We start from the raw sequence: 14,838 nt of genomic DNA, 5'->3' as shown, positions 1-14,838 counted from the left end.
ACTGCAGACAAACGCTTTTGTAATATTCCCGTGATTCCTGCCACACTCGTCATTCACAAGTCTGGCTGCTTTGCTTGCCTCATCTCCACTTTCCGTAGTATGCCTAAAAGCTGTGTGTGAACTGACTAAGAGTAACAACTGTCGGGAGCCTGTGGCAGAGCCCGGCGGGCCGCCCTGGGTGCCGAGTGCACCGTGATTAGGGCATACCTGGTGAGGTGCAGCTGGCGCTCAGCCTCGCCCAGCAGCTCGGTGACTTGCAGGCACTCCTGTCTGGCCCGAGCCGCCTTCTGCTGCTCCTGCTCCACATGCTGCTTGCTTTCGCTCAGTTCCAGTCTCAACTTCTCTATTTCCTTAGGCAGACGGAGGGAGGGGAAAATCCATAGTAAATATATACACTTGAACTCAAAACTAGTTCCCTTTCATTTCTTATACAAGTCTTAATACAATAAAGAAATCATCAGAAAATGCAGACTAGCTTAAGTTCCACAACAAAGAGAAAAATCACAGCCACAAGGACGTACATGAAGTAACTATGTAAGTAAGAAGTCTGATTTAAAACATGAAACAACTGAATGTGAATCTTGAAAATGACTGAGAGTCTGCTTTCATGCAAAGGCTTGCTCTCTGTAAAGAGTAACAGCACTCCTTTTAAAATGTAATAGAGCATTTAAGAGATATGATCAGATACAGGCAGTTTTATTTGGATGCCATAGAAACCAAATTAAAGGTTAAAACAATTTGTTTTGAAGAAAATATAAAGTGCTAGAGTAGCATAAGCATGCTATTTAATATTAATAGTATTTATAAACAATTTAGGGACAGACTCAGCAACAGGACCATCATCAGCCTGAGTGCATGCGGCTTCGGAGCTTACATATTAGCACCTGTTCTGACAGGTGGGTGGAGCACGCCAGCATTCCCAGGCACAGATACACACACATGCAGGCACATGCATAGCAGTTCACTATTTGGTTTGAGGAAGGAACTCCTTATCTTACCAATACTCAAATGTTTCAAAGCAAAAGTATCTTATTTTGTACATATTTTTACGTTAAAGTAAAAATATTCATCACATAGTATCTATGACATTAAGCAAACCAAAGGAGCTGGACATTAACAAATTGGACTATAAAAACAAGAAAAACTAAAGGCACATTTTCAACTTTGTACACAATAGGCAAGAAGCAAGTTTCCTATACAAATGCAGTATACTTTCATGTCTGACCAGTGCAGTATTACACGTTTAAAATGATTTGGTGTCTTTTACCAATATTCTGAGTGATCTTCAGCTACATTCCATTCATCAACTAAGATACAGAAGATGATTCATTTCTTTCTTATATTTATGTTATCTTCTGCTTATCCTATCAAAATTGTATATTATAATAATATGATAAAGTAATTTGATATAAGTTCTCAAATATTATTTTATTTTTTAAAAAAATCCATACACTTATAGGTACATTACTTTCATGCAGAGTAGGTTTTTATATCTTTCAGATTGGAATTCCAAAAAATAAACATTTATTTTTTAAAAAAATATTTTAAGTTATTAAAGTTAATACTGACATTTTTGCAATCTTACAATTAAATATAGCTAAAGATGTGAAACATAATAGGAAAGTTAGTTAGTTTTATTTGCCTAGAATTTATGAAATTTAGAGCAAATAAATCTAGAAGTGGAGTTATGTGTTGGCATTAAAACTTCAAAACTTTACTCAGAATTTGCTTTTACATCATGCTATTTATAAAAACCTGTGCTAAATATGAGCAACCCAGAGAATTCCCATTTTTTCTTGATCCAGCCGGTAAGAATACATGTGATAGATGAGACACTTCCATGAAGACAACTAAAATACAACATACACACACCCAAACAAAAAACAAAACCGCAGCAAATGAGTTAACAAAGAAAGCACATGCGTCAGTCATAAAGCATGGGCAGATCGATTAGCATGGGCAGATCGATTAGCATGGGCAGATCGATTAGCATGGGCAGAAGAGTGGAGGCAATGGGAAGCCTTTACCAAAGCCCCATGGCTGAGAGACAGGATCACAGCGTCAGAGACATGGACTGCAGGTCATAATTTCATATGGCTAGCAGGAGACAATGGTTTGAATAGACAGGTAATTTTAGAAGCTTAGTTTTAAAAACTGGATCAATGTGTATGATCGACTTTAGACAGCAAGGAATGACTGATGGGGAACTCTGAACAGAGAGCAGAATGTTCCAGACAGGAGAAGACAGACATACAACAGAAATATAAGAGGAAAATGGTGGTTTCTTAGAAAAAAGGAGACTATTCGGTTGAGGAGATATTGCGGTAAATAAAATGTTTGTAATGCAAACCTGAGGACCTGGGCTAGATCCCTAGACCCCATGTAAAAGCCAGGCCTGAAGGTGCCACCCTGTAACCCCAGAGCTTAGAGAACACAAGGGTTCTAGGAGTTCACTGGCCAGCAGTCTAGTCTACTTGGCGAGCTTTAGGTTTAAGAGAATCCTGTCTCAGAAGATGAGGTGGACAGTAACAGAGCAAAATACCTAACACTGACCTCTGACCTACACACACATACACACACACACACACACACACACACACACACATACACACATACAGAGAGAGAGAGAGAGAGAGAGAGAGAGAGCAGATACACTAGTGCATTTCACTAAAAAGATACAAAAGTGACAGAAAGAAAACAAATCTCAAACTTCCTTTAGAAGAATTGATTCACTCTGTAAGCATTTCTCAACAACACATGCACTTTATACCATTTTAATTTGGCAACAGCTGTCTTCATATCCTTACATAGTAAAGTGGCTACACTAGAATTCAGTCAAGCCTACAGCAAAGAACGGAGTTTCAAGAGCTCACAGTCAGAGCTTTAGCACTTTCTGCCTCTGTGACCTTGGACAAGTCACTCAACACTCAGGCATCTTCGCCAAGCTGAAGTCAAGAGTGATGACTGGGCTAGCTCATGAGGCTGTGGTGAAGAACAGAGAGGATGAGTGGAGGTGTTGGGGCAGGGGAAGCCTCAGCGAGCCCATCTGAGGCATCCCTGCTCCCGGAGGGACCACCCACAGACAGTAGGGTATAGAATGCAGTTTATTTAAGGCATGGGTAGGGGAGTTAAGGGAGTAATAGAGGCAGAGAGAAGCAGAGAGAAAGAGAGAGTAGAGAAGCAGAGGCCGGCCATGACCATGGAGAGAGGGGGAAGGGAAGAGACCAAGAGGGCAACAGAGAACAGGAAAACAAGAGGATAAGAGAGAGAGGAGGGGCAAGCATCCCCTTTTACAGTAGGCCAGACCTACCTGGCTGTTACCAGGAACTGTGGGGTGGAGCTTAGACAGAAACCTAAGAATGAGATCAGCAAAGAATGACCTGGCAGAGGTCACATGGCTGTCCCTGAGCACTCCTAATTGAGGGCTGAGAGTAAAGCTCATAGTAAAGCACCTGCCTAGGACATATGAAGCCCTGGGTTCGAATCCCAGCACCACTAAGCAACAAATCAATTTAATCTAACAAACTTTCCCTCTTCTATAAAAGCACTATTTTGGTATAAACTGAACAAAATTTTATCTATTCTAATTTCAAAATGCAAAATTCCTTTTTGTTAGGAAGATGGAACTGGCAACCTGCTTCTGATTATGTGTGCCAGCAAAGGAGCTCACTGGGACAGATAATCAAAACCAACAAATAATCTCACCAGCTGGATGGAGGTTCACCACTTAGCTCTCTGAGTCAGGAAAACCTGCCATGGCACCAACTCCAACAGTTAGAAGAGAAATCTCTTGCCAGAAATGCCATGCTCCCACTGGCAAGATAACCCTGTGCCTCACCCAACTAGGTCAGGGCCGTTTCCTGGCTGCGGATTAGTGGCTCGGGGAGGAGAAAGCAGTGGTGGTCATAGGCCAAATGTCCATTCCTCTCAAAGCACACTATTAACCTGATGTCTGCAATGCAACTGGATGCAGCCATCTTTTGGCCAGCTGGGTTACAGGAGGTCCACATAGCTTTACACCTCACCAAAAGTCACACCTCAAGTCATAACTACGAGAGCTGGAAGTGGAGCTCACTGTAAAATGCTAGCCTAGCATGTGCCCACACAGAGACACTATCCTCAGAAACAAAAGAAAAAAATAAAATAAAACCAAAACTATGACTACAGCAACCAGAAGGACAAAATGTAGACACTGTTATAAATGGCTATTTCGAATCTCTGGCTATAGGGGTCACAAGCTGTAGAGGAGAAGTCACTACTGTTATTCTGATAAATTGGCACATAATTAACTCTTCTAATAGTTATCCTTATTTTTTTTTTTTTAGAAAGGTGTCTGAGTATTTTGCTTGTATGTCTATATACATACCACCTGAGTGCCTGGTGCCTGCAGAGGAGAAAAGACACCTGATCCCATACAACTGGAGTTACATGTGGATACTGGGAACTGAATCCATGTCCTCTCCAAGAGTAGAAAGTGCTCTTAATGTCTGATTCATCTCTATAGTTTCTATACTCATATTTTCAATGGCATATCATTAGAAATTAGCTATCATCTCTTTGCTGGGAAACATAGTAGCTGGCATGTAACTACAGTCCTAGCTACTTAGAAAGCTGAGGCAGGAGGACCACTCACGTGTAGGAAGAATTCTATGACAGTCTATACATCACTCTAAAGATATAACTCAAACCCTCAGATAAGTTTAGTTCCAAATCAGTAGTTCATTACTGATACATAACTGATTCATTATATTATAACAGAAAAATTTTCCTCTATTGAACATTATTTTTTGAGTTAATTTTCTTCATTAATGTTTTATTATTTGGGGGATTAATAGCCTAGCATTGCTTTTGAGCTGGGTTTTGGTGTGTTTTGGAGGCTGGCCTCAAATTCTAAGATGCAAATGATCCTCCTTGTCTCTATCACATAAATACCAAGGAATAAAAGTGTATGTCTTCACTCTGGTTGCCCATTTAAAATAATTTATTTTTCTAAGTAACTGACATTTCTCCACAAGTATTAAACATTAATTGTCAAGTAGTCAACTAATAACATTTTCAAATACTGAAATATCAAATTACATTTTTAACTTACTTCTGACCCTTTTTATCTGTCTTATATCAATTCTTTACGCCATCCCTAGTGCACCTTAAGAGGTCCTTGCAGGTCAAGCATAGTAGTCTATGTGTTTAATCTGTAAAGTCAAGGCCAGCAAGGCTCTGCTTCCCTCAATAAAGAGTTCCTACTTTTCCTTAGAAAGGTTTCCTTACTTAAAAACACAATAGTGTGTGTGTGTGTATGTGTGTGTGTGTGTGTGTGTGTGTGTGTGTGTCCTCAGACAGCTGCTACCTTACAGATAAACTGGAGCGTTTGTCTGTACATGAAATCCTCCTCCTTTGAAGACTATCTTCCCTCAGAGTAGTAGAGAACCTGCTCCGTCACCTTTAGGATTGTTATGACACTACTGAAGAGTCTCTCTGATCTCTCACAATTGCTCTTTAATTTGCTTTTTCTTTTCCTGGTAACTTACAACAGTGTTTCCCACTCATTTTGAAGTTTAATGAGAGCACAACCTCAGAGAATAAGTGTTCATTCTTTGTGTCCTGTGAGCAATTACCCCTTTCAATAGGGAGGCTTGCCTCAGGTTTGGCGTTTAGCTTGGGGACACTACCTGGAATGGCTATTTTTAAATGTTTTAAGACCAGGCACTCTGTATTTTCTAGACAGTCTTGGCACTAGCAGCAGCCAGGTTATCTACTGGACAGGTTCCCTAAATTACTAGTATCTTCTACCCAGAGTCAAACACCTGGAATCCTCTCTCTATTGAAATTAAGAAAACATTATGTTGTGTTTTTACTCCCCTCAGTTAGTTCCCTTACACATTTACATAACATTTTTAATTTTCATATAAAATTATTAGAAAGCACAGTGTTTCAAAATTTTTCTTATGTTCATTATCTATACCTCTTCAGTTTCGTCCAGGCTTGTTAAAGGCTACTTTTGCTACAATGATTAGACGGGTGGGTAATCTACAAAGGAAGAGCTTCGCTTCCAGTCCTGGTTGCGGAGGCTGGGAGCTCAGGACTAGCAGCTGTGTGGGAAAGGAAGGGCAGGCCCATATATCAAAGCAAACGTAACTGCAGGCCCATACAGCAAAGCAAACGCAACTGCAGGCCCATACAGCAAAGCAAACGCAACTGCAGGCTCATACAGCAAAGCAAACGCAACTGCAGGCCCATACAGCAAAGCAAACGCAACTGCAGGCTCATACAGCAAAGCAAACGCAACTGCAGCCTTGCCTTGGAAGACTCCTCATGCACATAACAAGTCTAGTCCATGATCACAGGAGCTCAGAAAAGACACTAATGCATTCCCAGGGCGGGGCCTCCAGACTCAAACACCTTCACTTTCTCCACACTCACCCATCCCCAAACTATCATACAGGCAATTAAGACTTTAAACATAAGCTTTTAGGGGACAAATGTAAAACATAGCCAGATTCCTGTTTGGTTCTGTTTTTGTTTTTCCCTGTTTGTCTGTTTTGTCCTTCTATTGTACTGCTGGCAGTGACTGAACATACAGATGTAATGAGGCTTGGCTAACACAAATTATTTTATTATGTATTGTTGAGCAAATATTCAGTTCTAATTCCCTTTCCACTGACAGGAGAATATACCTCATTTCTCCAGCAACTCTGAACCTAACCATGTGGTTTCACTTAGCCAATGGTATCTTAATATAAGCAGAAGTTGTTTGGCTTTACCTTCATGCTGTGATGAATCTCCATGAAAAATGTGAAACAAACAAACAAACAAAAACCACAAAAACAAAACAAAACAACAAACGCCCCCAACATCATCTAGTGTTGCTGCTGCTGCCCTGTCAGTCTGGACCATACAAAGAATACACATGAAGAGAAATAAAAACCAAACTGTGACCAGACAAGCCACGGTCTGAAGCAGACACCCCAGTGCTGTCCAGATCAGTTTCCTACCACTTATGAACAAGTATTTGTGATCATTGCATCAAGAAAACATCACTGACTTTAAAGAAATAAGAACTGATACACTATATATTATTTTGGAATTTCATTTGAGCTTTGAAGTTACTACATGAAACACATAAGACAGAAATCTCTGTACGGAGAAGAAACTGAGGATTTCAAAAGAAATATATGGGTGTTAAGAAGTACACTGGGGTCTTAACCCAAACTGATACTTTGCCTCCAAATACCCTATCAAAGACTATGCAGTAACCTTCAAAACATTTCTACCAAGATCAATAAACATCATTTTGGTATCAATTCATAAACACACACAGTATTTTATAAACATGCATAAATGTAACAGTAATCTCATGAAGGAACTGTAACCTTCACATGAGATGCATGTTCATATTTTCAATTTTTTAATTCTTATTCTCTTTAAAGAATTCTTATTGTGATCTTATAAAGTTAGTTTTACAGTCTTGTAACTTAAAAAGTGAAGATGTACTATATATGTAGTTTTTAAATTACATAGATTAAGAACTAATACAGAGTTTCATTAAGAAAATTCCTATTGTATATTTCTCACAAATTTCTAGGAGAGAAATACAAAAGTTATATTGCCTTAAACCTAAAGAATACTTTTCTTGGAAAGCAAATGAAGCAGACAGAACTTATTAAGCCTGCTCCCAAATATTATTGAATTGAAAATTATTTTGCAGCTGGGGGTGCTAGTACACATGGGCCCTCCCAGCACTCAGGAGGACATGGGTAAGTCAGGGCTACCAAACACACTAAAGGCCAGCCAGGATTACAGAAACCCTGTCTCAAATGTTTTTAAATGCTGTCATCTTTAATATAGGGTGACTTATTTGTGTTATAGAAGGTGAAATGGGATAAAAGGACCAAAATACAAGAGAGTAAGAAGACTAGAATTAGATATCTTTGCACAACCAGAAGGAAGAGCACGTGGTTTTGAAGCTGACATAATTTGACAGTGTCAATTTATGACTTGGAAAGCAGTGGTCACATTAATACAAGCAGCTTTGAAAAGGAGAGCAGTCCGCGTATGAAGCTGACTGCTAAGGCAGAGCCACCTGCCCCACGATGTATGGACAAGGACAGACCTGCTAGCGACTCAGCAGTGACCAGTGGACAGTTTGCAGAACTTACTCTGATAGGACTGATTTCAACCACCTGTGAGAGGCATGCTGTCTAGAGGGAATCTAAAGCTCTGCTGGATAAGAGGTAGAACATGATCCTTTGTGTGCAGTAATGAAAGATGTTGTAGGTTTGCAGTGGTCACAGCTACAGCCCAAATGGCGAGGCATAAAATGTCTGATTGTCACAGAAGGTTCTATTGACAGTACCAGAGTCGAGCAAGGAACAATTTATTTTTAAGACCTCCCATGGAAATAAGTCTATGTGAATGAAAGGATAAGTGGTCCCTGAATCATTTTGGAAAGGACTCACAATGGTGCCTGTCACTGCAGCAGATAGAGGTTTGCGGAGCCTATCCTAGGGATCCCCTGCACAGTTACTGTTGCTGGTGGCATGTAACACTGGTTCATATGTTTTTATTGTGGGCCTGAGAACAACACTGATACCATATGTCCAGGCACTGCCTTAGCAGTGTGTATTTTAAAATCTCGTTTTGTATTCATGACAACCTTGTAAAGATAAGCATTCTATTTCTGTTTCCCAGGTGAGGAGACTGAAGCACACGCTAAGGAACTACAGAGGATTATATCGTGTGAAGCTGGGATGAGAGATGGGTGAGACTAATTCCAATAATCTTTCTATTATACCACTCTCTAAACACGCCTACATGTCGCATAAACTAAAAGCCTCACAGTCCAGTTTGGCACGGGGAGAAGACACAAGCAACAGGGTCACTGGAGAAGGTAAGACTCAGATGGCCTGGATCAGATAACCATGATTACCATTCGTCATGCAGACAAAGCCATGGTCACAGGTCCCTCTGAGGAAACATTTTCATGCCAGCACAGGCCGATGTAGGTCTGGCTTCTTATTAGCCCTCCACAAGAAATACATGAAATTCTGTGAAGTTTCTGTTTTTCTAGTAAATTCTAAATAACTTTCTATTGTAAGCAAAGCCCTTAAAGAATTTTTAAAATGTCCTTTTCTCTTCCTATAATTTTAGGAGAAATAGCAACAAATGAATTCTAAACAACTTCCTGAAGGCTAATGTGGCTCTCAGGGAAAAACCTGTGCATAAAACAGATGAATTAGGGCTAAGAAAGACATCTGAGATGAATCAGATTCAATTACACTATACCAGCACAGTAGATTTTTTTGATTAAGGCAAACTTACAACCATTATTCTTTCATACTAGTTGACTCAGCAAAAAATAAGAATGTCTACAGCTCTGCAGTTCCCACCTGAGAGCTGATAGCTCCACCTACACGGAGCTGTAAGGACAGGAAGTAGGCGGTAAAAGGGGTAGTTCTTTCCAGTCTCAGGAATAGAAGTAGTTTGGTTTACTCCAGACAAAATATCAGGTCATTTATAAACTCCACAATTTTTCTTTAAAATTTGTTGCGTTTTTGCCCCTAATTCTGTCATGCAATTCCACTGTCCTAAAAGAACAATGGTTGGACATAACAATCTTCCAGGTGTGATACGCTTATATGTGATTCACATTGTAACCACCATAGACAAAGATCTTGAATACAGTATTGTTAGAAATAAAGTAACATTAAGACAACCTAGATGAGGTAAATTTTCAAAGAGGATGTGATATTGAAAAGCTATGAAAGAAAAAAGAAGTAATAATGTTTTCCAATGATGCATGGCCAAGAGTAGTTAAGGTTTCATGAACATGAGTAAGAGTCAGGATCACAGATGGAAATGGATAAAGATTACCCAAAAGTGTAGACTAAAATGAGGTAGCATTAGACAAGAAAATTCTGAGGTGAGAGATGATTCAGCTAAGAAAGGGTTAACTCTCCCAAATGAAAAGACAGTGGTGAAACAAATGGAGAATCCATAAATAAGGACAGAATCAGGACTATGTATCTCCTGATTGTTGATAACACCATTCATCATGAGTTTTGTTTAGGTTTACAGTATCAGGTATCAGTCTCCCTCCCTATGATGGCTTTAAGTTCAGTCTGACAGCTGTTGGTTGGTCATATCTTGCTAGGACAGTCATTACTATTTGCAAGATTTGCAGCTAGGTGGGGACATTGATCACTCTCTATGTCCCAATGTACTCAGCATCTTCTAACACTATGAGAGGTAGCCTTCAGGGAGGGGCGTCCAGGTTAACACCAGCTTGACTTCTCCATATCCTGTGACAAAAGTATGCAGAATATCTTATTCTCAAGTTCTGGCAGTTAACCGAGAACAACAACAATAATATCCTGTTATTGTTTGGGAGGGAGGATCTTAGAAACCCGTGGCCAACAACTCTAAAGTAGCTATCCCACAACAGGCACCAGGGTTTTTGGAAGTCTATGGACTTGGGGGGACCATCATACCCCATATGAGAGGCCCTAGTTTCTATGAAACATCCTACTAACATTTTGCTAAATTGATATACTATCTAACTGCCACTTAAAAACATATCTTTATATACACCATCAGTACATCTCTCATCTCTCACTGAAAAGGCTTCTTTGCAATAGATGGAGGCTATTACAGAGAGTCACAAGTAGTCAAAGTACAGAGAATCAGTGTTTATGGAATGTTCAGCCCCAAGTGAGGCATCTATAACACAACTTCAACACTCAACTCTGAGGAACATCAAGGAAGCAGAAAGGACATGAGAGCCAGATGACGGTGAACTGCTGTGAAGTGTCTTCTAAACTCACAGGGATGCTGCACTCATGACAGCACAGCAGCTGTGGTTGCTGAACAAGGCCTGCCCAAGGCCCCACCAGTCTGCATCCCTGTGTAGATGTGGGAAGAGCTTGCTAGGCTCCACCCCTAGTTGAGGGCCCAGGAAAGAAGAATCAGGTTTGTGCAGGGATGAGCTCCCTAAGAGGTTGTCGCATGCCTTAGTGGTTGGTCCTACTATTCCCACAGGGATACAGGCAACACTGATAAAGAGCTTTGTAGAAAAGCTAATTTGTATAAAATTATATTATTATTATTATACTATTATGGAAGAGGAGGAAATGAATTTAATGGGGGAATATGGGGAGCATTGGAAGAGTTGGAGGGGAGAAGAGATGAATATAATCAAAATGAAATATACTTCTGTATGAAAAAATATGAAGATTTAAAATTCTTAGAATCAGGTTTTCACTGTTTGAATATAAGCAAGTGCTTTGATAGCTGAATTGTAAAAACATTGCTGCTACTCACAATGATGGTGAGAACCTACCACTTGAGAAGCATACCTGTCTGCATCCTACCCAGGATGGGCCATTCATTCACTTTCTATGTGGAGAGTCCTTGGTTTCTGGCCTGGAGTTTAGTGTCAGTGCCTTGAAATGGAGGAATTTCATTCTTAAATTCACTCATTTTGGTGAGGACTACTGTATATATGACACACACCAGTCTGCTGAGTTCAGAGCACATGTGTACCTCCCATGACATGAGCATCTCACAATACTAAATGTAATGTTATCAAAGAAATAGGTCTAATTGCCACATAAAAGCATCTCCATACAAAAACCAACTGGTATATCTGTTTCTCTCTGAATAAAGAACAACCTATCCAGAGAGTAGTAGAAAGATTAGATAACATTTTGAGAAAGGGTAAGTGTGCTAGTTAGTTGGATTTTTTTGGGTGGCAGAGCAACACACACACACTCCAACCATCTGTGAAAAAAGAACCTCCTTTAAGAAAATCCCCTCACAGACCTGCCTGCAGGCCAGTTTGATGAATGGCTGATACAGGAAGCCTCAGCCCACTGTGGGTGGCACCACCCCTGGGAGGGAAGCCTGTTGGTCCTGTGGAGGCTCGATGACCCAGGGTAGGAGAATGCTAGGACCCTGAGGCGGGGGTGGGTGGGCAGGTGGGGGAAGCACCCTCAAAGAGGTAGAGGTGGGGGGAGAGGATAGGGAATTTGCAGAGGGGAAACTGGGAAGGGGGATAACATTTGAAATGTAAATAAATAAAATAACCAATAAAAATATGGGTTAAAAAAAGAAAAAGAGAAAACATATTATAAACAACAACAACAACAACAACAACAAAAAGTCTACAACTGTGACTACACTTGTTTCGCATGTACAGGCCCTGGGTTCATGGCTATCTATCTCCACACAAGGAAAAGCAGAAGGGAGGAGAAGGGGGGAAGGAAACCAGTGTGAGAAAGAAAGGTAATCTTAACAATGAGGAAGAGAAGGCTAGTTTCTCCTTTTCTCCAATGAGAAGAGAATGCTAGCTTCTGGTCATGGTATTGGATTACAGCAGTAGAAAGCAAACTAAGCCAGTATGAATGTTTGCAGTCTAAGAGAAAAATGTGGCACTAGACACAAAAATAAATATGTGCAAATCTATCTAGACTACTAAATAAGGAGCAACTTAGATTTTTCAAGAGTAAGTTTGGTAATATAAAATTTCCCCTTCCTAAAATGACAGGCCACTGTAATGAAACACATTGAGTTTATTTTAGTAAATAATTTCAATATATTTCAATAGCCCATCTTGGCACATTGGAAGGGGTAATACTTAACTATGTTAAATGGAAAAAAAAATCTTTATTCTTGTCATCTGTGAAGATCCTGGAATTTGCCACCACAAATATCCAGGGTCTGTTGTAACTGCCAAGATAACAGCTTCTTAAAGTTTCCAGTCTATCTGAGTGACACCCAACACTTCGAGAATCACTAAGTTTAACACTTCAGCAAGTAAAAATGCCCTCAGTTGGTGCCAGGCCATACAGGGCAGTATTTCTCTATTTTGTTTTGTTCATGGCTATATCATAAGATCTCTATTCACACAGTTAATAAACTTCAAACACTCTGGATCTTTGGCAGTTTCTTAGTTCATATAGTGGCCTATCTCATATACTATAATATACTGAGACACAGACTACCACAGTCTTATGGGGTTGTCTGTGAAGAAATAGAACTAAAAAGATTAACTCTGCTTTGTGTCATAAATAAAATCTCCATATTAGAATGCTTAACAACAACAAAAAGCTCAAAACAGATGAGTTTCTTACTTTCTAGAAAGAATTTCTTAGCAATATATTCAATATTCCAGTTTAATAGAGAGAGAAATCATTTTCTATTTAAATGCTAACATAGAATTAACTTTATATGCATGTTTTATATATAATATCTAAATATAGACATATATTTAAAATATATGTATGTTATATTATAAATTATAATATATTACATATGCATGTATATAATACATTCAAATTGACTTTATACTATTTAATGCCATAGAGCCTGAATGGTGTTAGTTTCTAAAAGAGATACCAAAAGAAAGATTGGCATGGTGATTTGTACTTGCGGGCAGGAGCCAGGCCAGGCTACATAGGAGGTTCAAGGCCAACCTGAGCTGCCTGAAATCTTGTCGTAAGGAATGAGAAACAAACAAACTACTAAGAGGAGAAGCCGAGAAGAAATTGAGACTCATTTGTTCTTCTAAGAGAGCGTAGCACAGTCCCTGGGCAGAGAAGCAGGAGGTATGACTGATGATGAGCGCTCCCATTCCTAAATGAGAGCAGCCAATCCAAAGGAGTCTTGAAATTGTGTTTTCAGGCAAATTAACGCAATGATTAGGAAGCTGTCAGGATATCCAAGTGACCCCAGATAAATCCTGGAGCCTATATAAAGGTAGGAGAACCACAATACCACAGTGTTGTCCTCTGACTTCCAAACACACACAGCACTCATACACACATAGACACTAACCATGAATGCAGAAAGTAGGAAAACAGACATTTCAAATTGACTCCACATTTATTTTTAAAAAGTCACACTAAACTAACTTAGTCCTTTTGAAATCATTTCAAAAGCATGTTGGATCTACAATAACTATGATGGAAGAGAGAAAAAAGTCTAGAGTTGTTTGTACTGGCTGGTTTTGTGTGTCAACTTGACACAGGCTGGAGTTATAACAGAGAAAGGAGCTTCAGTTGGGGAAGTGCCTCCATGAGATCCAACTGTGAAGCATTTTCTCAATTAGTGATCAAGGTGGGGAGGGCCCCTTGTGGGTGGTGCCATCCCTGGGCTGGTATTCTTGGGTTCTATAAGAGAGCAGGCTGAGCAAGCCAGGGGAAGCAAGCCAGTAAGGAACATCCCTCCAGTCCTGACTTCTTTTTGTGATGAACAGCAATGCAGAAGTGTAAGCTGAATAAACCCTTTCCTCCCCAACTTGCTTCTTGGTCATGATGTTTGTGCAGGAATAGAAACCCTGACTAAGGCAGTTGTTTCTTTAAAAACAATCTGAAATAAAAATAGGAAGTTCTAACAGAGACTCTAACTGGTTGATTTGTGGAAAATAAGACACTGGTGAACTCAGTCCTACTGAGATGTACATAGCACTCTCCTTTTCCCAGTGGTCAGCGATTTGCACTAAAGAGGAAGTGGAAAGGCTGTAGAATCCAGAGGTGGTCTGCAGCACCAAGGAACCAGTGTTCTCCAGCCAGAACAGGGCAGATACACACATGGAGGCACAGTGGTTATGACAGCAAAGACAAGACATTTCCATGTGCAAGTTAGGCAAAACCCTAGTGTAGCGAACCAGAATGTAGGCACCACCCCACCACTAACTGAAGAGCTATAGGCATTTGATAACTGCTGGGAGAGAAGGAAGGGGGCTTTGCTCATGGCGGGACCATACACCAATATAGGTTCCATTCCCAAGACAGGCTAGGTAACACAAACTAGATTTGGTGGTGAAGTTGGATGAGAAGGGGC

The 14,838-nt window shown here is 40.0% G+C and overlaps 1 protein-coding gene across 5 annotated transcripts in view; it reads right to left on the bottom strand.

Annotated features, from left to right (window-relative positions):
- The window catches only part of Sdccag8 (SHH signaling and ciliogenesis regulator SDCCAG8), a 195,275-nt gene that overhangs the window by 100,014 nt on the left and 80,423 nt on the right, over nt 1–14,838 (bottom strand). For all 5 annotated transcript variants that reach the window (XM_052200142.1, XM_052200141.1, XM_052200140.1 and 2 more), the window contains one exon: nt 208–350. In XM_052200142.1, the coding sequence (XP_052056102.1) occupies nt 208–350 (143 nt within the window). The remainder of the gene's footprint in view (nt 1–207; nt 351–14,838) is intronic.

Source organism: Apodemus sylvaticus, chromosome 12 (assembly GCF_947179515.1).
Source record: "Apodemus sylvaticus chromosome 12, mApoSyl1.1, whole genome shotgun sequence".
NCBI classification, from domain to species: Eukaryota; Metazoa; Chordata; class Mammalia; order Rodentia; family Muridae; genus Apodemus; species Apodemus sylvaticus.
This window is presented reverse-complemented; position numbering and strand designations above follow the sequence as displayed.